Below are 24,982 nucleotides of genomic sequence, written 5' to 3'. Positions count from 1 at the left end.
CAGAAAACAGTCTACAAGAAGTGTTTCGAAAAGTGGCAGTTTTAAAAATCAGTACCTGGGTGTCAGCAGCCAGCTTATAGCACATGTACTATAACTAGTGTATTGGGGACTCATAATATACTGATTTAATAATGAGATTGGTACATATGTGGCCCGAGGTGCCGCCCCACAATGTCAGTATTACGTTTTGAGCAAGAAAGTTTGACCACTACTGCTATACACAAATGATCCATGAATAAGTAGATGTTGGGCTTGGTGGTCTAATGGCTAAGTGCATCCCTGGAAAGTTAGGTCATTGGATCAAATCTCAGTTGGACCATGGATATTTCAGTCTTGTTTTAACCTAGCCTTCACTTCTCAGTGTGTGGTTCAGGTTCGCCAGTTGTATAACTGTGGTTGGTTAGGGACACACAAGTGACTGAAGTGGCATCCAGTGGAAAGACTTGCACCATGCCATTCAGCCACATGAAAATTATCATCTATGTACATAATTAAGCACAAGTCTTACTCAGACTTGTCTGATTTTTATATGTAATAGTAGGTATTTATGTACATAAATTGCAGTTTGCCACAATTTTAAAGAGCACAAACATGAACTTCATTTCCTGTAACTCTCAGTTGCAATGAAATCCATCACTAATTCCGCGTATCAGGGATCCGACAGTTTGTAGGTAGGTTTGTGGAGGTATGTGGCTTTAGACATCTATGCAGAGGTCATGTAATTCACATCAACAATGGGCTGCTGATTTCTGTACGTGAGGATGGTGCCTGATAGCGACAGAGATAGGTTCCATAGGGCTTACGTTAGGCAAATTTGGTCACTGAGACATCAACGTGAGTTCACTGCAGCATAGTTCTGGCTCCAAGACATCATTGTCGGACAAGACATCAAGTGTGAAGGGATGCAGATGGTCTGCAGCTGTCAGCCTGTCTTTGATAACTACCACAGGTCCTATGCAAGCACAGGAGAATGTCTCTCGTAGCACAATACTGCTCTCATCAGCCTGCGTCTGTGGTGAGCTGCGCGTTTCGAGCCGCCATTCGTCTTGATGATGGTGTTTGTGTACCGAGCGAGGTGGCGCAGTGGTTAAACACTGGACTCGCATTCGGGAGGACGACGGTTCAACCCCGTGTCCGGCCATCCTGATTTAGGTTTTCCGCGATTTCCCTAAATCGCTCCAGGCAAATGCCAGGATGGTTCCTTTCAAAGGGCACGACCGACTTCCTTCCCCGTCCTTCCCTAATCCGATGAGACCAATGACCTTGCTGTCTGGTCTCCTTCCCCAAAACAACCCAGATGGTGTTTGTGGAGATGATCATCAACCTAGTGTGGCAAAAATGTGTTTCATCTGAAGAGCTGACACATTTCCGTTGACGGATGGTTGAATCTCGAAGATCCCACACCCAATGCAATTGTAATAGATGGCATTGCTGGGTCATCATGTAAACACTTAGGGGTGGTCTGCTGTGGAGCTCCATGTTCGAGAAAGTACAATGAAGGGGATGCCTATCGAACTTCATAGAGCAGGCAAGCCTCTGAACCCTACATTCTGTGAAGAGATGTGGATGTCCAACCATTTAGTGCGTAATGGTATATTCACTGTCCTTCCACCTCTTTGCCTAGATGCTCATGACAGTAGCACATAAACATTCGACCAGCTTTACTGTTTGTGATAATCATTCACAGGCTCTGCGCAATAATAATCTGCCCTTTGTCAAAGTTGCTTATCTAATGGATTTCCTCATTTGCAGTCCATATCTTTGCTAGGGTGATCCCTTGTTCATGCCTGCTCCACTTATGTACTTCTGTTACAGCATCACATTCCCACGATGCTGACAGGCAGCATCCATGACACGGTGGGCAGTGGTCATAATGTTTTGGCTGATCAGTGTACAGTAAACACATAATCAATACTGCCATTTTTACCTAATTCATTTGTCTGATACACAATTCCTTTATCTCAGCTAACCATTCAAAATATATTTTTCATTGGTCTTTTCTAAATATCACCAAACAGCAACCAATTGTCTTTCCTCTTGATCTAAACATTGAACCACCTTTGCATTTCCTTGCCATTCAATTTTTCTTCTTTAACATTTTCGATGATGGTAGATGCCAAGTAGTTTAGTGCTCTTCCACGTCAGAACACTGCAGCCCAAGGAGCTTCTATAGCAACACAACAAGCAGTATGACTGCCACGCCCTCCTGGTAGATGCAATATCCACTAAGTGTAGAAGACATGCAATATCCACTAAGTATAGAAGACGCCATTGTCCTTAGGTGCCCTCAGAGTATATACTTACCAGAGTTAACAGATAATTCATTCCCTTCAATAACTGAGAGTTGATTTTATGATTTCTCTGTTAGATCCACATTGACTATTGTTTGGCAGTAAGGAATTGTAAGACACACACACCTCCATTGTTGTGGGAGGCATGGATCACAACAAATACAATGTGTGAATGAACGAATTGATTAAGTGATTAATGAACTGCTATGACCATTGTGAATTCTCAGGTGGTTATGTCTCATGCAGTTTATTTCTTGTCTCATTGTAGCAAATATGCATTTTTAGATTCTTAAATCTATACCTACATCAAAAATACACCTTTTTAATAATCTTTGTGTTCAATAGGGCCTTGCATTTAATCATTTTTTTCCTTAAATGAAGAATATCTGCATTTGATTTTTCTCTGTACCTTTCTCAACTTCAGCAGTTTTTCTGCATAATATTTTCCGCTGTTATGCCTCTCAACATGTTAAATAATTTATTTCTTCCATGCTGTCACTTTCTTAGAAACACTTTTGAAATAAAATATTGGTCATAAAATCAGATTGAAAAGCAGCATTCAGGCATTTTCGCAACAGTGGCCCCTGTCCTATGTCTCTGCTTTCATCTACAAGAGGTACCATATTGTTTCTTTATATTTACATAACATTGATCTACAATCCTCTCTGCTTATGTTTGCAGTACACACCACATTATTTCTTTATACAGGGTTATTCTAAATGTTGGACCCATTTTCAAAACTTCGTATTTATTCAAGTACCAATTAAAAATGAACAAGCTTTATACCAATGAAAATAGGAAGTTTGAAAGTCTTTTTTTTCATAATGTTTGATATCAATTTAATAAATTTAATAATTTGTAATTAATTATTTTTAATAATTATTTAATAATTAGAATATGATAAATGTTATAAATGTTCAGTGTGGCCACCGTTGGCTGCATGGCAAACATTGATACAGTAGCCGAAGTCATCCCACACACGCGAAAACGTATCTGCTGTTACTGAGTATACGACACCAGTTATCTGATTCTGCAGATCATTCAGAGTGACTGGTAGAGGTGGGACATAAATAGCTTCCCTCACATAACCCCATAAGAAATAGTGCGAGCGATCCAGCGCTCAGGAAGGGAGTCATTCAAAAAGCCTCATACATCACAGTGTCAATGGGGTGGAGCTCCATCCTGTTGGAAAATGAAGTTTGTGGTTGAACACCTAATTTGGTACAAAATGCCTGCTGCACTGCAGTTTGTGACTCACTTTTTATGAACTCAAGAACACAGTTCCACAGCTGCCATCTCACTCACAACTGACAGTGAAACAGAGTGACAGCCCTTTTGCCATGTGAACTCTACCGGCCACTTCTGAAACCATCACCACCCTCCCACCCGCCGCTGCCGACAAACAACTTTGAAAGTTCTTCTTTTCATTGGTATAAAGCTTGTTCATTTTGAATTTGTACTTGAATACATATGAATTTTTGAAAATGATTCCATCATTTAGAACAACCATGTATTTGCACAGAATCAATCTATCATGCTTCATTTGCTGCCTGACAACAGCTCATTATTGAAAATATCTCCCAGTCTGAACCTTGTTATTTTCTAATATACAGAATCTTTCTATACCCCATTCTTATTCAAATTTTAGGTAATTCTAAAATCTAGAAATGGTTCCATGTTATTAAGTGTGTGGTTATATCCCTATAATTAGTCTTTGAACTGATTACCACCACCACCACCACCACCAACATCAACAACAACAACAACAACAACATATCCCTGTTTGAAATGTACTGTTTTTGGTAGCTGATGATAAACTCTTCTGCCACAAGAATTATTAAAATACGAATACACGAATGTTACAAATTTATGAATGAGGACACTGTATTCACTGTATGTTATCCAACCATCATTATTTGATTTGAAGTTCAAACTTTGTGATCACATTGCTGGTATTAATTTCTGTTACTATTTTATAATGATTTCAAAGTTCATCTGATTCTTATCTTTTACTAACTGTCTAAACAGCCGAAGTTCCTTTCCAGATGGCTTGATTATTTGTAACGGTATTTCCATGGCAATACGTATTACTGAGCTAACTACTGATTTGGAAGAATCGGCATGTGCCTTTGCTGCTTCCTGGGATACGATACTGTTTGTAAGCCGTAAGTTTGTTTTAAAACATCAACTACTAATTCATTTTTTCTGGAAGAATTTCGTGTGTTAGTATGTTAATTCTTGTTTCCGTTTGATTATTTTTCGGTCAGACTTTATAAGTGTAAAGTGTTCATAAATAAATGTGAGACAGATGCATATTTAAAAATATTACATGCCAAAGAAAAAACTGAAAGTTTTGTATCAAAAGGAAAATACACTCAAGGAAACTAAATAAATTATAAGTCAGAGTTCCTGCCTATTATCTTCAGGAAGGAAATATCAAATACTGTCAATATGCACACATAAAAGTACACATAATGTCCTAGGTTTCTGAACTATTAGTTACATCCTAAGGGAGGAGAGAGGACTCCTCTGTGGAGGAACTAACTGTTCTGAAAGCAAGAGTAGTACATGTACTTCCTTGAGTGTCTATTGGCAGTGTAAAATATTCACCCCACTATGTTCTAACTGACAGTCTTGTCTCATAATTTTTTTGACATCTTGAAGTTTAAATGACATTCATTGTTGCCATTCATTTAGTGACCAAAAGTATTTCAAGTTTGTTAACTAAACAATTTGTAACATTGTCTTGCGCCAAAGAAATGAATATTGATATTTATTTATTTTTTCCAGTGGGATTAATAGAGGCGCTGTTAAAGATCCTGGGGCTAGGTGTATCCCAATATTTCAGCTCTGGATGGAATTCATTTGATTTTTCTGTTACTCTGGCAACACTATGCGCAGTTACACTTCTGACTATGTTCCCCTGGATGGTAGTTTTGATTTTCATTCGCCCATTACGATTGCTGCGACTTTTTAAACTGAAGAAACGTTATCGTGACGTTTTTGGCACGCTCGTACTTCTAACGCCGCTGATGTGTTCTACTGCCATAGTCATGCTTGTCCTGTATTACTTCTTTGCCATAATTGGAATGGAGCTCTTCGCTGGATATGATATGCGGAATTGCTGTGTGTAAGTTGAAAAGTTTGCAATAAGTGAGGCACTGTCGTGCACCTCATCAGCAAAATTATAGCTTAAGCATCTGTATTTAATTTCACAGAAGGTTAGTCACTGAAATACAGCATGATATTCTTACAGGAATACTACAGTGGAAGACTTCTACAAGTACAGTGCCAATGGAAGCACTGCACTGGGGTACTATTACCTCAACACCTTTGAAAACCTGATGAAAAGTTCAGTCACGCTTTTTGAGTTGACTGTGGTTAATAATTGGTTTATTTTAATGAATGGATATGCATCAGTTGCATCGCCATGGAGCCGCATCTACTTCATGCTGTTTTACCTGTCAACAATGATTGTCCTCACAATAGTTGTGGCATCTGTTCTCGAAGCATTCCGTTTCCGTATACAGTACAAGCGACAAACAACAAAACGTGAAGGTATAAAACTGCACATGATTCTCATATTTGCAATTAGCTTTTAATTTCACGAAAGTCAATACAAGAATAAAAATACCATGCACACCATTACTTTTTGAAGTAAGAGCCATGAACCAGTAGACAGACATGTAAAAAAGGTGAAAACAGTGTATTTAATAATATGCAGTGCAATTTACTAAATGACATCAGATATTTGACTTAAATATAGTGTTTGCCAGAAAAAATTACTGATATTTATGTGCACTCTAGCCATTCCCCCGCGCCTTTGCCCGCGCATGTGTTCGACACGTATATCGGACATACCTCCTCCTCCTCCTCCTCCTCCTCCTCCTCCTCTTCTTCTGTGTCCATCTCTTCCTTCCTCTGTCTGTCTTCCTCATCCTTTCACCTTTATCTGTCTCTCTCCTCCTCCCCACTTTCTGTGTCTTCATCTCCTCCTCCTCTTTTCTTTGTCCATTTTCTCCACCCCCTTCCTCTGACCGTATCCTCCTGTCTCTCTCACATTCCACCTCCACCTCCCCGTCTTCCTTTTCCACCTACCCATCACTGCTCTACACCTTCCACCTGCTACATGCATCTTCCCCTCCTCCCCTCTGTCAATTTCCCCCTCCCCTTGCTCTGTGCATCCCTTCCTTTATCTACCTTGACCTGTCACTAGTCATACTGATCAGTGCATGTAGCCTGTGCATATAGTTTAATAAAGCAGCCTGTTGTATTCCCACAACATGCCTGTCATGCAGAGGAAGCTACATGTTGGAGCCTAGAAACAGATTCTTTCCCCTGACACGCAGGCTGCCCTGCATGGAAGGTTGATGTAGCAGGCTGACGCTGTTCCCACACAACATGCCTATCATGCAGGGCAGCATATATGCCAGGGGCCAGTAAAAACAAAGTTTTGCTCATATCTCTGCTCCTATTGGAAATTGGATGCTATAAAACACCACAGTGCAGTTACTTATGCGGCCTGCTGTTTCTGTGGCAAATTTGATTGAAAATGATCAAACAGTTAGGGAGATGATTCGAACATACACACATACACTCTGCTTTATACAGGGTGATCAGTTGTTAACGCAACCCTCTCTGTGGCAAGCGGCTGGCCGGCAAGAGCAGCATTTATGATACCTGCTTGGGAAGTTGCTCATTACACATTGCAGTTCTCTCAGAAAAATGGCTGCAATTTCTTGACAAATTTTAGTTTTAAGTTTATTTAAAGAGTGTGGATTTGATTTGTACATTTCCTCTTTTAATGCTCCCTCCCCCTCCTCCTCCCCCTCTCGAGATAAAAATTGAAAATTGCTGGGGGTTAAATTGGGGGATCAGGAGGCCATAAGTTGTTAGTGTTAACCGTATCTTGAAACACGTCATGAATTTTCTGTAATGAGAAGCTGAATTGCGTGCGCTGACGTGGAGTCCTACTGGAAGGTCACAGAAGCATGTTATGTCTCAGTTAACTGGCTAAAAGAGCCGCAAAATGTTTTCCAAATATCTCTCACCACTAATTGTTTCCTAATAGTGCACCACATTCCTATATTTGATCATGCAGGGGTGCCTTGTGCATTGTGTTAGACTTTTCAAAACTCCAGTAATGTTTACTTAGCAAATTAACATAGCCACTGAAGTGGAACTATGATTTGTCCAAAAAGTTAAGTGAGGGTCTATTTCTTCGTCATGAACCCTGTCCAAAATCCATTCACAAAATCACAACTTTTTTGCAGGGTCACTTTGTTTAAGTGCATGCATGGCAGTTATTTTACAGGTCTGTAACTTCAATAACTTTGTAGCTATTTGAATACAACCATAAGAAATTCCCATTTGCTGAGAAAAATGTCAAACTGATTTTCTAGACATTTCTAGAGCATGCTCGATGTTACTGAAAGTTTTTTATGTTGATATTGTACATGGTTGTCCGTGTTTCACATCAAGAACACTTCCTGTTCATTATTATTTATTTATAAACTGATGAATTGTGCTCCAATTAAGAACTTGAACATCAGGAAATTCCTCTTGAAAGGATCTCCTTACAGCATATGCTGATTCTGTACACATGTACGAATCATACATGAATAGTCTTTGATTAATAGAATACTTGTGTTTGTCATTTCACTTGAAACACTTTCACTCAATACACTGTATTCTGTCGCCTAGCAAACATGTGCCACTTGTGCTAAAATTCTACCCATACATGGGGAAATATACTCTGCACCAGCACTGCCACTGGCTGGCTGCCAGGGGGGCAAAGAAATGCCCACCAGGCAGTTTCATTACAGATTTGATAACACTGTGTGTGTGTGTGTGTGTGTGTGTGTGTGTGTGTGTGTGCAGTCATCAGTCATCACCTGTACAGTGCTGACTTAACCCTATCCAGTTTCCATCTGTTTCCAGAATTTAAAGAACGTATTTGTGGACTTCACTTTGATAGTGATAAAGTGGTACAAGCAGAGGTGAGGTTGTGGTTCCATCAAAAAAGTCAAACATTCTATGCTGATGGTATCAACAAACTGATCTGCTGTTGGGAGAAATGTGTTCATTGCCAGGGTGACTATGTTAAGAAATAAATAAGTAGAAATGAAGAATAAAGGTGCAAGATGTTAATAATGTTAGTTTTATTGAAAAATCTTGAAGAGTTTCACTTTCACATAAGACAGGAATACTGTTTGTCTAACTCGTATTTTCTTGCTTAAATCAAAAAGAGCTGGGCCCACATGTGCAGTCATACTCAGCATAAAATTAGCATTATCTCCTTATTCAGTAACATAAGTTTATTGTGAGTCAACACACTGGTAGTGCTATATGTTCTTTGCGAGGTGCTCAGTTGCTGATGTGTACTTGATTCTTATTTTATTGTTTTTTTGCTTTGAAGATTAATTATTGTGCCTTGTATTGTATGGTGACTGAAAATCCTGGTTAGAAGATAAATAATAGACCACTATTCATTGTTCACCATTGTCACTCACTGAGCGTGTGCAAATTCTAGCAACCAAACGAGGTGGCACAGTGCTTAGCACACTGGACTCACATTCGGGAGGACGACGGTTCAATCCCGCATCCGGCCATCCTGATTTAGGTTTTCCGTGATTTCCCTAAATCGCTCCAAGCAAATGCCGGGATGGTTCCTTTGAAAGGGCACGGCCGACTTTCTTTCCTCAGCCGGTGAGATCGATGACCTCGCTGTTTGGTCTCCTTCCCCCCAAAACAATCCAAAATCCGTTGTCACTCAGATACATGCTGATTGTTAATGTTGCACCTCCAGACTTTTATTTATTAGAATATGTTTGCATATGTGCTCTCCCCCCCCCCCCCACATCCCTCCCCCTCTCCCCCCTCCCTCCCCCCCACATCCCTCCCCCTCCCCCCCTCTTCCTCTCCTGTGTGTGCGTGGGGGAGAGGGGGGGGGGGATCTTGGTTGACAAAAAAAATGCTTCATCATAATCCCAATTTTTTTTGCGAGCATCATGTTACTGGAATTGGGCTACGTTTTTACAGTTAAGTGACAAAAGTCATAGGATACCTCCTAATTTCTTGTTGGACCTCCTTTTGCACGATGTAGTGCAGCAACTCGACGTGGCCTGGACTCAACAAGTCATTAGAAGTCTCCTGAATAAATATTGACCCATGCTGCGTCAATAGCCATCCATAATTGCAAAAGTGTTGCTGGTGCAGGATTTTGTGCATGATCACACTTCTCAATTATGTCCCAAAAATGTTCTATGGGATGTCAGGTGATCTGGGTGACTAAATCATTCTCTTAAACTGTCCAGAATGTGCCTCAAACCAATTGTGAACAATTGTGGCCCGGTGACATGGTGACTTGTCATCCGTAAAAATCCATTGTTTTTTGGGAACATGAAGTCCATAAATGGCAGCAAATGGTCTCCAAGGAGCTAAACATAACCATTTTCAGTCAGTGATTTGTTCAGTTTGACCAGAGGACCCTGTCTATTCCATGGAAACACAGCCTACACCATTATGGAGCCACCACCAGCTTTTACATGCCTTCTTAATAACCGGGGTCCATGGCTTCATGGGGTCTGCACCACACTCAGACCTTACCATCAGCTCTTACCAACTGAAACTGGGACTCATCTGACCAGGCCACAGTTTTGCAATAATCTAGGGTTCAACTGCTATGGTCATGAGCCCAGAGGAGGTGACATCATGCTGTTAGGAAAGATATTCGCATCAGGTATCTACTGTCCTAGCCCATTAATGCCAGATATTGCTGCACTGTTGTAATGGATACATTTGTCATACATCCTACATTGCTTTCTGCGATTATTTAACACAGTGTTGTTTGTCTGCTAGCACTGACATCCATATGCAAACCCCACTGTTCCACGATGTTAAGTGAAGGCCCACAGCTACTGCATTGTAGTGGCTGAAAGTTGGTATTCTCGGCACACTGTTGACTCTGTGGATCTTGGAATACAGAATACCATAACGATTTTCAAAATGAAATATTCCATGCGTCCAGCTACACTTACTATTCCATGCCAAGAGCCCATCTATTCCCATGGAATTCATGCCGGAAACCTTGTCACATGAATCATCTGAGTACAAATGACAGCTCTTTCAGTGCACTGCCCTTTAATACCTTGTGTATGTGATAATGCCCCCATCTGTTGTACATGTGCAAATCACTGTCCCATGACTTTTGACATCTCAGTATATGACCATCATTTATGGTTTCAAAGATGGAGGATGATAACTAAACACAAAATAATCATGTAACTATGGAGTATAATAACATATTTAAAAATTATTTCGTTTGTTAACTTGCTAGTTAATGATTAGGGTTTATGTTTAATACTTCATTGATTGTGAAAATGTTAGAGATGAATGTATGTTATTCTATAGTAGGAAATTGTTGTTTCTTAATTGGAATTGTTAAATCTTTCAGAGGAGAAAATGCTACATGAAGAGGTTGATGTGAAATGGGAAGAACTTCAGATGTGGGTTCAAGATTTCCAGCTACTAGAAAAGTTGCGTGCAGATCTAGTCGTAGATGTAAGTAAAATGAATTTGTTAAGTATTGTTAAGGTTACACATTGATGATCTTAACCAACAAAATATGAAATAACTACGTACTGAAATCCATTTTTATTTTCTTCTGCAATTTCTAAATTTTTTGTTCCTCAATTTTGATAATTCTTAAGAAAAGGTTTTGTTCTTAATAAATCAGCTCCAGTGATTGATACATGCCAGATTATCAGTACAGAAGTGTGAGGTTCGATCTCTATGGATCTTAGGGTTGTTTTGCCACTTATTGCTTCTTCCACCTCTGGTGGTGATTGTCGTACATGAAAAGTGTTGAAATGCGCCATGATTCAGAGTGCCTATTAAATTAAATATTTCCCTGTAACTGGCTGGATAAGTCAGTTCAAATTTCAAAAGAAGGCAAGGATATGCCACCTCCAATAATGTTATACCTTACAAAACACCTTGGTGTCCTGGTTGCGGGCAGCTTTATTGTTTCATATACCAGCACAATATGATGCAAATAATGTATTTACCGAGCGAGGTGGCGCAGTGGTTAGCACACTGGACTCGCATTCGGGAGGACGGCGGTTCAATCCCGTCTCCGGCCATCCTGATTTAGGTTTTCCGTGATTTCCCTAAATCGTTTCAGGCAAATGCCGGGGTGGTTCCTTTGAAAGGGCACGGCCGATTTCCTTCCCAATCCTTCCCTAACCTGAGCTTGCGCTCCGTCTCTAATGACCTCGTTGTCGACGGGACGTTAAACACTAACCACCACCACCACCAAATAATGTATTTACCCGACTATAAGACAAGGTTTTTTCCCAAATTTATGATTTGAAAAATATGGGGTCATCCTACATTCATAAATAAAGTTTTGCTTGCTCAGGTCAGCATTTTTATGTTGCCTAATGTAGAGGTTACCTTACATTCATAGCTGAAGTTCTGGTAGTTGAGGTCACACACAGATTTAATTTGACAATTTCAGAAAGGTGGGTTAGGATAAGTGGCATTAACACAGAACACCAAAATTATGAGAAGTGCGAGGCCTGTGTTATGATATGGAAGCAGAGAATGACAGAGCACTCCAAATGACCTGGCACAGAATTTCAACTCTGGGGAAAATAGGGCATGTAAAGCCATATTCTTGCCTTTCAAAATAACATATTAGATTACAGTATTTTTCATTTATATTTTATGAGTGGGCTTCATAGTCTAGTGGTAAAACACATTCCTGGTAACCGAAATGTTTCTGTAATTTTGCAGTGAACTTCAAATATAGGAAAATGCATATTATTGCTTTTTGAACTACGTGTATTAGGTGAAAATATATTTCATTTACATTTCATGGGCAGGCCTTGTAATATAGGGGTAAAGTGCATGCCAGGAAATTGAAAGTTTTTTGAGACCTTGCAAAGAAATATATTCAAAAAATCTCATTTTAAAACTAAGAAAAACATTTTATATTGTGAAATAGTTACGTGCTCTAATGTCAACTATAATTAGAATCTGTGAATTTCTAATAATTGGTATGTATGTATATTCACTCACATGAAATCCGCGCAGTCATACTCAAGAAAATTAAATTTACTCAACTTTCAAAATGTAATTTCTTTATTCTGACTGAAGAATAAATTGAGAGCAAAGGAAATACACATTACATGAAAATAGCCCATAATTTTTGTTAACACTTGGAGTGCTGGTCTCGTAGGTGGCTGCCAATACCCGTGACTGACCTTTTTTTTTTTTTTTTTTTTTTTTTTTTTTTTTTTTTTTTTTTTTTTTTGAAGTTATAACTCTGTGTACAAGTATGTAGATGGAATTTGAAAACATTTTTAATTTTACTGGACATTCTAATTTATAGCCACTCCTTTTAGTATTGCTAGTGTTAAATCTGAATACATAGATGAAACTTCAATTTAGTAGTAATCATCACAAAAAAATAGTTGAAAACGAATCTTAATATCCAAATACTGTGATAATTCTGTGTTAATTTCTTTTACAACCAATTTATATGTAAAAAAGCACACAAAACACATGACCAAAGCAAAATTTAACATTCATAGTGGAGTACTGTGTGATCCAAATTGAAATGAAAAGATATACACAGTTCAACATTACATTCACTGGACTTATAAACTCAGTTTCATTTTCTGATGTACATTCAGGAGAATCCTTCATAACAAAACAATCAGTGAAAACAATACGATAAATGTATGCAACAACTTGTCTTCAAAAAAAGTCTACAATTATTACTCTTTTCAGATGGTGTAATCTGAATCATCATCAGATACTTTGTTTTCATCACCTGTAGCTTATCAAGTACTTTTTAACAATTTTTTCCAAAAATTGCTCCACTTCACTGCACATTTTGAATGCAAAAGCACACCAAACAGAGAGAACTCAAACATCACATAACACCACCACCAAAGCAAGAGAAAATAACAAAGGTTTCAAAAAACGACAAATGATACAGTTACTGCCATCTGGCAGTCACAGTAGTAAGTACAAAGCCTGCAGATTTCACAAATGTTTCGAAGAGCCATAAAAACGGACACCATGGAAAATCATTGTAACTGGCATGATGTAATATTCCATCCATCACATTCTTATTTCCCATAAGCACCATATATTACGTCAGCTGTACACAAAGAGCTAATGACATTACAGATGTGTGCCTTTCTCTGTTGGGTGCAGCTTGGCACCAACCTATGTCTTCATACTGGCAGCAGCCACCTCTGTAGGTTACATAAGCCTACTCATAAGGTGCTGAGTAGCACCAGCAGTCAGCTGAGGCTAGGGTACCAGTCCTTCAGATCATAGCATCTGTGCTTGATGGAGCATGCAGTGTGTAAGCGAAGAGTGAGGTGGGGCAGCAGCATATTTGTGAGTGGTTGTGATACACTGTGCTGAAACGGCGGTAGTGCTGAGACAGTGACAGTGGTAGTGCTGAGGCAGTGGCTTGCGGTGACACCCCACATCGCTTGGGTACTGCTATTTGGTGTTGTCTGCAGCACTGGGCAAAAGACCAGACATGGGACGGCAAGGAATCTGAAACTCCAGATTTTGGTGCATGAGTGATGGGATGATGATGATGATGATGATGATGATGACGACAGCTGTCCAGCAGATGCTTGAGCCTCCAGCAGCATGGAAACCATCAAGTTATGGAATCTGACTGCAAACTACCTAACGGCACGAATGGGACATATAAATAATGTCCTAGTGTCAGTTTGTTAGGCTGTCTGGTGGCAAAAGCATGCACTGCCAGTTGGCACAATGCTGTATCAACAAGTCATTATGAGAACCTTGCCACATGTAGACATAACGTGTGGCATGGTTTGCAGGTTGGCTTTGTCATCAGCTGCATGCCTCCAGAACACTGTGACCAAATGCCCTTGGCAGCATGGTATTCTGTCCATACCGCAAAAGTTCATATTTTGCAAAAGGATATATCATCCTGTAAACAGAAAAAATATTTCAGTGGAAAGATAGACGCTTATCAGCCAGAACATACCACCACTGACCTACTATCAATATAAACCCATCCAGGTGATAATAGCCTGCTGCTAGTCAGACACAAGCTCGGTGCATGTAGTGTCAGTGAGTGCGCGTCCGTGTGTAGAATGAGGGAGGCACACGAACTATCTGAGTTTGATCAAGGACAGATTGTGATGGCCCAGAGGCTCAGCACGAGTAATTTGGAAACTGTACGACTTGTTGCGTGTTTGAGGAGTGCAATTGTGAGTGTCTTCAACATGTGGTGAAACCAAAGTGAAACCATGTCCAGATGTCTTGGGGTTATGTGTCCAGCCCTCATTAGAGATGTCATATGTCATAGGTTGGTCAGACTGGTAAAACAGGACAGGCAGTGAACTGTTGTGAAACTATCATCAAACTAATGCTGGGCAGAGTAAAAGTGAGTGTAAACACGCAGTGCACCAAACACTCCTAATGATGAGTGTCTGCAGCTGATGACCCATACATGTGCAATTGTTAACACCATGACATTGGCAACTAAGACTGAAATGAGCACATGACAATTGCCACTGGACGTTGGCACAGTGGCAGAGTGTTGCATGCTCTGATGAATCATAATACCTTCTTCATTATGTTGATGGGATGGCGCAAATCTGTCGTCTTCCAGGGCAACCGCTCCTTGACACCAGTACTGTGGGATGGAAACGACCTGCCATCAGCTACCTTACGCTCTGGAAAACATTCACAATTATATCCATGGATCCAGTGGAGCTCGTGCAAGGTACCATGATGGGCAAGGGGTACGGTTGCAGACCATGTACACCCCTTCAAGACGATCATGGTTCCCAACGGCAGTGGAATTTTTCAGCGAGATAATGCATCATGTCATAAAGCCAGAAGTGGTTCGAGGAACACAGTGGCAAGTTTAAATTGATGTGCTGGGCCTCCAAGTCACCAGATCTGAACCCGATGGGACACGTCTGGGAAGGGATTGATTGTGGTGTCAGAGCTCATTGCCTCTCCCCCCACCCTCCATCCTGCCCCTCCCCAAAATTTATGGAATTGGGTGACTTTTGTGTGCAGATGTAGTGCCAGCTACCTCCATCAACCTAACAAGGCCTCATTGCATCCATGCCACGACATTTTGTCACTGCTATCTGTGGCAAACGTGGGTAGGATAATGTTCTGGCTGATCAGTTAGTACTTGTGTGAAATTAAGGACTGGAGCACTCTTTTTTTTTGGGGGGGGGGGGGGTTTATGGAAATGAAGACTGTAACATGTTTTAAAGTGTCAAATGTTAGTAGCAATGGAGCAGAGTAAAGGACAGGTAACAGAAAACTGGTTCTGTGTTCATTTAATGTTACGACATCTCAGCACTGAAAGGATGTGCAGCTCACCATTACTGGTAGATGTTGATTATTATGTAGTAAGGAAAGTCTTGGCAGAATGTAACAAGTTTAGGAGTAAAGGAGACAATGCACGAAATAGTAGAACACTGAGTCGTCAACAGGCACAAAAAAAGAGAAAGTGTACTTACTAACTTTCGGCATAAATCCTTTGTTGAGCTAGAATATAACTAGATGCATGTGCCTCCCACCACACAAACACACTACAGGTACTGTTGATGGTTAATGGGTTTATTATGGACAGAAGTGGGGATGGTGCCATCAGAGAAGTGAAGGTTAATGTTCAGGAAGGTGGCATGTTGGGTTGAGGAGAACCAGGTGAAACAGTTGGGAGAGGTGTTGAAGTTGTAGAGGAATTAAGATAGGATGTCTCAGCACCTTGACCAGGTAATTACAGTATCAAAATGAACCTGTACCAGACAAGAGGTTTGGGCTTTTTGGAGGCTAGGAAGCTCTCCTCAAGATGGCCCGTGAAAAGTTTGGCGTAGGATGATGCCCTGTGTGTGCCAATCACTGTGCCACAAATTTGTTTGTCTACCTTCTACTCAAAAGAGAAGTAGTTGTGTGAGGATATAATTGGTACTGTGTGTGAGGAATGAGGTACTGGGTTTGGAGTCTGAAGTACATAAGGAGATGTAGTGTTTGATAGTAGCAGGCATGAGGGATGTTGGAGTATAGGGAGGTGGCATCAACAGTAACTAGTATAAATCCAGGGAGTAAAGGAGTGGGGACGACAAAGAGTCGATGAAGAAAGGGAGTATCTTCGGTGTGAGAGGCTAGGATTCAGCCAACTGGTTGCAGGTGGTGGTTGACCTGATGTGGTACACACATGGATTCATAAGCTAGAACAAGTGTACGAGGGTGCACAGAACATCAAGCGACGAAACTAGATTCTGTTTTATACATAACAAACATGAATATTGTAATCATTTACATCACTAAATATTATGGATTCGAGAAAAATAAATCAGAATATGAGCAACATACTTACAGTGCAATTTAAATAATGCTGTGCACAGCACAAAATAGTAAGTAGGAACACATTTAGCTGAGTCTGTAGAACATCAGATTCCATTTTCTGCAAAATAAAAATAAAAATGGAAGATTTTTTATCTCAGTCAATAATAAAGTAATATAATAAAACTGGAAGTGCTCCAAGTGGCCTGGCAGTGAACCAGGTTCATGTTACCAGAAGTCCCGATTCAAATTTCATGCTTCTGGTCATCAGGGCAGCCAAATACGGGTGGTGAATGAGTAGCAAATTTGGTCTTGCTGCCAAGCATGGGATTGCATCCTGCATGCCTTTGTTATTATGAGCATGTACCATGCTTGAGTTTAAATGTAGTCGGAACTGAAATGACTTTAAAAATGGGTAAATACTTTGTAATAGTATACATTTCTACAGGAAAAAAATTAATTCTAACATAGGTATGTTCACACAGAACAAATGTGATGTAATAAATGGAACACAAGATTCAACAATGCCACTAAAGCAGCTACTTCTCAACAGCATTGTTTATTTTTGAGGTTGACAACAAGTTATGAATGCACTCTTATCCTGAAGTGGTCAAATTTCTGCCCGTTCAGCTCTAAGGAGGTGAGAGGATAACATATTATTGTAACTCAGTTTGCCTAGTGCTATAGGAACAGTATATTGTAGCAAATGATAATGAATGCAAATAATAGCCGTGACTATGTTGAAAAATGTGAATATAAGTGTTTGCAGTTTGGAATTGGGTCACACAGATTGAAACTAATTTTAAGCTAGTGGTTATTTATGACACAGCAGGGCCAGTTTAAGGCTCAAGCGACACAAGTGGGCACCAAATTGATATGTCAAAGGCACCCAGTTGCAAAATTACTATACAGTATGAATCATAACTAACAAAAACTGATACACACAAAAATACACAATAATAGAAGCAAAAAAGTTCCAACAAACTTGCATCCGCCAGCAAACCATTTATGAGATAACTGCGACTATGTGATTGGTTACAAGCCACCGCCGACTTTATCATTAAAATTGTTATGGCCATTGTGGCCACTTGTTGACAAACTGCCTGTGGCTTTTGTCTTGTGTTCTTCTGCCAACGTTTGTTTCATGATTTTTCTGATGTTATACCAGCACAAATGGCTGACATTGTCAAAGGTTCACCCCCTCCATTGCTGGTGGTGGACTGGAGTCGGGCTTCTGGCCACAGATTATATGTACCTGCCATCAACATGAAAGGGCTATTCAGTGGTCATTTCCACTGCAGTTCCCCCCTTGCTGCATGCAATAGATGTTTGCTGCAGCATGGCAAGCTGGTTCTTGAAACTTTGCAAGTAAGCTTTCTCAGGATAATGTCTATCTTCAAGAGTCTGCCAATTCAGTTTCTTCAACATTTCTGTGACTCCCTGTGGTCAGACAAACCTGTGATCATTCATGCTGCCCTTCTCTGTATATGTTTAATATCCCTTGCTAGTCCTGTTTGGTATGGGTCTAACACACTTGAGCAATATTCTGTAATGGGTCATACAAGTGATTTGTAAGCTTTCTCTTTTGTATACTGATTGCATTTACCCAGTATTCTACCAATAAACCAAAGTCTACCACGTGCTGTATCCACAACAGAGCCTATGCGATATTCCATTTCATATGCCTACAAAGTGTTACATCCAAGTATTTGAAGCTGACTGATTTCAACTATGATTCATAGATATTATAGTCATAGGCTACTACATTTTTTCGTTTTGTGAAGTGCTCAATTTTACATTTGTGAACATTTAAGCAAGTCGTCAATCTATGCACCTCTTTGAAATCTTTGCTAGATCTCATATTTGCTCAGTATTTATGCAGTGTCTTTCAGATATTTCATAAGGTAACTCCAAATCGACCAAAAATAAATAGAAAATATATCCGTTTAGAAAAATCAGATAAAAATTTGTGTGATGCCTCCCCAAGAGACAGTCCCCACTCCTTCCAAACTAACTACATAAGTGTGGACCAGATGTGGCTTATATTCAAAGAAATATTATTGGCAGCAATTGAGAGACTGGTACCAAATAAATTAATAAAAGATGGTACTGATTCCCCATGGTACACAAAACAGGTTAGAACACTGTTGCAAACGCATTGAAAAAAGCATGCCAAATTTAAAAGAATGCAAGGCCTCCACGATCGGCAATATTTTACTGAATCTCAAAACTTAGCATGGACTTCAAATGGGAGCTGCTTTTAAAAGGTTCCACAACAAAACTCTGTCTTGAAATCTGGCAGAAAATCCAAGAAAATTCTGGTCATATGAAAATTACACCAGTACAAGGCACAACAATACCTTCACTGTGCAGTAGTAATGGTAATATTTCCGGTGACAGTGCCAAAAAAGCAGGGTTACTAAGCGCAGTTTTCCAAAATTCCTTCATAAAGAAGGTGAAGTAAATATTACAGAATTTGAATCAAGAACAACTGTCAACATTAGTAACTTAAAAGAAGATATCCTCAGTGTATCACTTAATAAAGTCAAGTCTTTCAGTCCAATTGTATGCCAAATAAGTTCTTTCCAGAGTATGCTGATGCTATAGCTCCATACACAGCAACATATACAACTGTTTGGTTGAGGAAAAATCCATACCTAAAGACTGGAAGGTTTTACAGGTCACACCACTACTCAAGAAAGGAAATAGGAGTAATCTGATGAATTACAGATTGGTATCACTGATATCAGTTTTCAGTAGAATGGTACTGTGTTCAGACATTATGAACTACCCCAAAGAAAATGGTCTATTGACGCATAGTCAGCACAGATTCAGAAAACATAGTACTTGTGAAAAACAACTAGCTCTTTTATTCACAAAAAGTAACGAGTGCTATTGACAGAGAATCTCAAATTGATTCAATATTTAGAGATTTCTTGAAGGCGTCTAAAACTGTTATTCACAAGAGATTTCTAATAAAATTTTGTACCTATGGAGTATTATCTCAGTTGTGCAACTAGATTTGTGATTTTCTGTCAGAAAGATCATAATTCATGGAAACCAACAGAAAGTCACTGAGTAAAATGGTATTGATATCTAGCGTTCTCCAAGGAAGTGTTGTAGGTTCTCTGCAGTGCCTAATTTATATGAACAACTTTGAAGACAGTCTGAGCAGTCCCCTTAGATTGTTTTGAGATTGTTCTGTCATTTACCATCAGAAGATCAAAACTAACTGTGCCCGCATCTCGTGGTCGTGCAGTAGCGTTCTCGCTTCCCACGCCCGGGTTCCCGGGTTCGATTCCCGGCGGGGTCAGGGATTTTCTCTGCCTCGTGATGGCTGGGTGTTGTGTGATGTCCTTAGGTTAGTTAGGTTTAAGTAGTTCTAAGTTCTAGGGGACTGATGACCATAGATGTTAAGTCCCATAGTGCTCAGAGCTATTTGAACCAAAACTAACTGCAAAATGATGTAGCCATGATATCTATGTGGAATGAAAAGTGACAGTTGACTCTTAAATAAGGAAAAGTGTAAGGTTATCCATACAAGTACTAAAGAAAAGCTATTACATTTTGGTTATACGATAAAGCACACAAATCTAAAGGCTGGCAGTTCAACTAAATACCTAGGAATTACAATTATGAACAACTTAAACTGGAATGATCACATAGATAATGTTGTGGGGAAGGCAAACCAAAGCCTGTGTTTTATTGGCAGAATAGTCGAGATTGACCGCACTATGCTTATCAAAAGATTAGGCATTCATTTTTCCCATGGGTTGGTAGAGGGTGGAACAGTAGAGAAGTAGTCTGAAGGTGGTTCAATGAAATCTCTGCTAGGCATTTAAGTGTGAATTGCAGACAGTCGTGAAGGTGTAGATGTAGATGTAGACAGTAGCCCATAGGTGAATTTTGAACGCAATTAGATAGGGACTTTGTAAAGTTTACATTTGTATAAAATAGGATAGATATTTAATACTGATGTCTGTTGTGGCTCGTAACCACACATTCACAAGCACCTCACAAATAGCTTGTTCGCACACCCATATTTACTGTAACATTTTTGCTTCTGCTATCGTATACTTTCACATGTCTTTTTTTAGTATTAATTGTGACTCACTCTGAACATTTAATAATAAAAAATTTTATATAATATGTGTAGATAAATAAATTATAAATCTCATGGTGCTCACAGCTTCGCACATCTGTATCTGACATCTTTTCAGTGATTTGGGGAGGGGGGGGGGGGTGTTAGTTTAAGTTGGTGCTATCACCAGTAATTGAACTCAGGGCTATGGCATGAAAAGCACAAACTCTACCAGTCAGCTGCAGAGGTATATTATTAGATTTGACAAGAACAATATAAGTAAAAGACCATGGAAGGGAATCTAATGTTTCAGGGGGAGGGGGGACGAATGATGGGTTGGTTGTGGGGCAAAATCTTCTCAAACGAGCTGTGGATGCAGAGCTCACAAACAGCTATGCAGCATGAAGGAAGTTTGATGTCTCAGAACAGAATGCTTGTAAGTGGTGTCACATGAATAAATTATAAATCACCAGTTCTACACAGCAAACTTTCAGTCGAGAACATCCGAGAGGTTTCATGAATTGGAGCAGTGGGTTTTTCTGTATGTGTGAAAGAAATGCAATTATGACTTTTCGATTATTTGAGAAATCATCCGAATGAGGTCACTGAAGGTAAAGAGGAGTTTTCTAACTGCATGTGTTGCAGAATTAAAAGCAAGTACGAGCTGGTGGATGACAATGGTGATGAGGGTGGGACTTATGTTATAATGCAGAACAACACTAGCTTGATCACTTCTTGTGGCTTTCAACAAAAAAACTACTTGCATACCAGAAACATAAAATCTATCTAAGAAAACATGATGACTTTACAGCAAATAGTGTTAACATTTTTAGGCAGATGCTAAGATATTTTTTCAAGGAGCCTCTTCAAAAAACAGGGAGAGAAATGTGTGTGTGTGTGTGGGGGGGGGGGGGGGGGGGTCTTATATTCAGGGTCGTCTTGTTGTCTAGTAAATGCAGTATTTTCTGTATCACATTCAGATTTCATCAGGCAAGTGGAAAGGATTTGGATAATTTCCTTGTATTTAATGTGCATCGTGATCACATAGTTGGACTTATGTAACTTGTGACTCTATTTCTGCATCCACTGTTACTCATACAAATGCCTGTTGTACATAACCATTTGACTGCTCATTATATGGGCAATATACTAATAAAATTGTACAGAATTCATTTCCCAGCTAATCATAAGTTTTTAGTAATTAATGGGAATTTCATCTGTGGCAGTGCTGAATGTATATCAACAACACCAAGTTTATACTATTCATTTTTTAAATATAGGTCCCCTTATCAGCAGGAGAATTTCTAGTAAATCACTACGGTGTTCAAATCATCTTCAGATTGATAACAACATTACTACAGGGTGTATACGACCTGGGACAACCAGGAGATCCGGGAAAAACCCGGGAATTTTTCATTGTTTCAGTGTTCAGTTAATTTTTTGTAATTTTGACTGGTAAGAACTGATTCTCCAACAAAGGATATTACTGTATCCCACTACTGCAGAATAATACTGCAGCAATGAAACATGAACTAGAGAAAAAAAAAGAAAATAAAACTTAAATTGCAAAGGAAATATGCCATATACAACAACAAAACACAGTACCCATACAAGTGTCTACCAACAGCGAAATGTGTCGTAGTCTTTAGAGAGACCATGCAATGCTTCATAACAACAAATTGCGTCCGATGAGTGTGATGTCACAACTGTTTGCATTTAGATTTGTTTTAGCTATTACAAGTGGGCTCGTGCACATGCACAGTTGAGTCGCGAATGAGTAGTACCTTCTCCCGCTTCTGGCTACAGAAATGTGGTTCCTGGCTGTGTAAGCAGCCGAGATTCACACATGCACATCAGGCCCGGATCTATGAGGGGGGGGGGGGGGGTGTCAGTTTATATTCTTGAGGGAAAAAACATTGTTTCACAAAGTGCTTAGCATCCAGCGCACGTTGGTCTGTCGATTACTCATATGATTTTGAAATGCGTCCCTGTTGGTTGAACACATTCTAAGCCAATTTCTGAATGAATCATAAGTTGAGTTCTGAATGTGTGCATAGTGTACGTGGTGTCTACGTTGGGAATCCTCATCGTATCTAGAAATAAACTTTCCAGCAGCCAGAAGGGGATGGAGTAAAGCCGAACGGGTGAATGCCGATCGCTGTCTGATTATGTGGTTGATTGGGTTTGTGAATGACCAGTGTTGTTATAATTACTAGCAAAATCCATAGATTCAGACTACCAGAGTGGAAATAAACGACCAACTGAAATAACAGGTAAGAAAGATTACATATTATCTCCTCGGTGTATCCAAGAAAATGAAATTTTGACAGAAAATTTGTGGTCTGATCGCTACGCTAGTAAGGGCCAGTTGCACAGTCCCCAGTTAGCAGTCGCTAAGTTCTATTCTGGAAGTACCATGGAAGACGCATTCTACAAATATGTAAGAATGCCTAACTCGAGAATAATCACGCTATAACTAAACTGGTGATTCTGGCAGGGTTAGTGAAGTTAACTGGTGAATAAGTTTTGACAGGGGCAAGAATAGTTTGGAATTAGTGATGACAAGATTGTTTGTTAGAATGAAGAAGGAGAAGAAACAGGGACATCACACAAATTATGGAAGAACATGATGATTCCAAATTTATATAAAAATTTCGTACTACTATGTTTCGATCTCATGCTTCAAAAACCGGAGTGCGTGAATGAAATGTGAAACTAACAAAGCTTTTTGCCTATAGTAGGTCTAATAGGCATTTGATATTGGTACTTCATGAATTATATTCTGCCGTGTTATAAAAATGACCATTTGTGCCAAAACAGCCTGGTTTATTTGATATTTGTTACTATTGCTGCAATATTAGAAAGCCTATTTTGTTTTATGTAGCAGACAGTGACAAAATAAACGTAAACAGTTCAAGAAACCACACCAGTCTTAGCTACTATATGTATTAACAGATTTTACAGTATTAGACAATGACATTTCGATTTTTCATCTTGCAAAATGTTTGATGAATTTTGTTGAGGTAATAGATTCTTTCACAGAAAGGAAAGCACACCATGTAAAACTGTAGCAAGATAGAGAGAAAAAAATGCTAGGAGCTAAGGATTGAAAAAAAAGTGTACTGTCTTGCTTGTCTCTTGTCTTTACTGGTTTTATGTATCCTATATTTAGTTTTATGTCAGGCAAGAGAGAGAGAGTTATTGCCTAATAGTCAATAAAGAGTGTAAATTTTCTGAGCTCTTGTTCTCCCAATTACAAATAATCCCATCAACTATTAATTGCGAGGTTTTTCTTTTTAAGAGGTGCAGGAGGTCAAACTGGCAGACTGGGAGCAGGAGACGCACCACAAGACATTTTAATTTCCGTCCTGAATACAGTTTGATGGCATCCATTACAAAATATACGTGTTTCAATTCCACAGAGTGAAATACAGGGAAGTGTGATAGAAGAATGCTGTGTGAAGAGGTGTGGCACTGCATTTTGGCTGCCTTTCAAGTTCACGTTTTCATTTTCTAACACGTATGGCATTATGCCATAATAAAGAATCAGACATGAGACAATAAAGTGCTGGTACTCAAAGAAAATTTCCATCCCAAAAACCAAACTGAAAAACTTAATATCAAGTCGAGGCCTATTTCATTCGGAATCTGGACATATGAATGTGCACTTTAAGTATGCAAATTGAACGTGTACATTTTAGTATGGTTCATGGAATTCCGATGCTTTTGGAGTATCCTCTGATGTCTTGTTTCTTTTATCACATAATGTGAGATCTTTTAATGTTTTACACTTACAAACATACGGGCTTCCTGTGTCATCATAGCTCTGCAAGTATGGTGGCGCCTGTTATTTGGCACTCTCTGGCAACTACTGGAACGAATCTGTTTCTAACATGTCGTGGGAAAATATTGCAAATGGTGGTTTCAAAAGCGTTACTTTAAAAGTAAATTTATTTTTATGCAAGTTGGGCTATGTACTAGAATATAGATGAAATTCTTAAATCTCAGAGCATTTGACTCTCATTTGAAAATCAGCTCTTTGGTGATAAGCCATTTAGAGGAATTTAGAGCGCAGATCAGTTATTATGAGCAAATTTATATGTGGAAAACTTCGAGGACAAGTCACTAGACTCAGCTAAAAATTTTGCTGCCACATTTGTGTTATCCCCCTGCGGGTCCGGGGTAAGAATAGGCCCGAGGTATTCCTGCCTGTTGTAAGAGGCGTCTAAAAGGA

The 24,982-nt window shown here is 39.4% G+C and overlaps 1 protein-coding gene across 1 annotated transcript in view; it reads left to right on the top strand.

Annotated features, from left to right (window-relative positions):
• The window catches only part of LOC124711705 (two pore channel protein 1-like), a 66,358-nt gene that overhangs the window by 31,185 nt on the left and 10,191 nt on the right, over positions 1–24,982 (top strand). The window contains exons 9-12 of the mRNA XM_047241907.1: positions 4,337–4,456; positions 5,082–5,421; positions 5,548–5,849; positions 10,747–10,853. Of these exons, the coding sequence (XP_047097863.1) occupies positions 4,337–4,456; positions 5,082–5,421; positions 5,548–5,849; positions 10,747–10,853 (869 nt within the window). The remainder of the gene's footprint in view (positions 1–4,336; positions 4,457–5,081; positions 5,422–5,547; positions 5,850–10,746; positions 10,854–24,982) is intronic.

The sequence above is a fragment of the Schistocerca piceifrons genome, chromosome 8, assembly GCF_021461385.2.
Source record: "Schistocerca piceifrons isolate TAMUIC-IGC-003096 chromosome 8, iqSchPice1.1, whole genome shotgun sequence".
Classification (NCBI taxonomy): domain Eukaryota; kingdom Metazoa; phylum Arthropoda; class Insecta; order Orthoptera; family Acrididae; genus Schistocerca; species Schistocerca piceifrons.
Note: the sequence above shows the minus strand (reverse complement) of the source record. Positions and strands in the feature narration are given on the sequence as shown.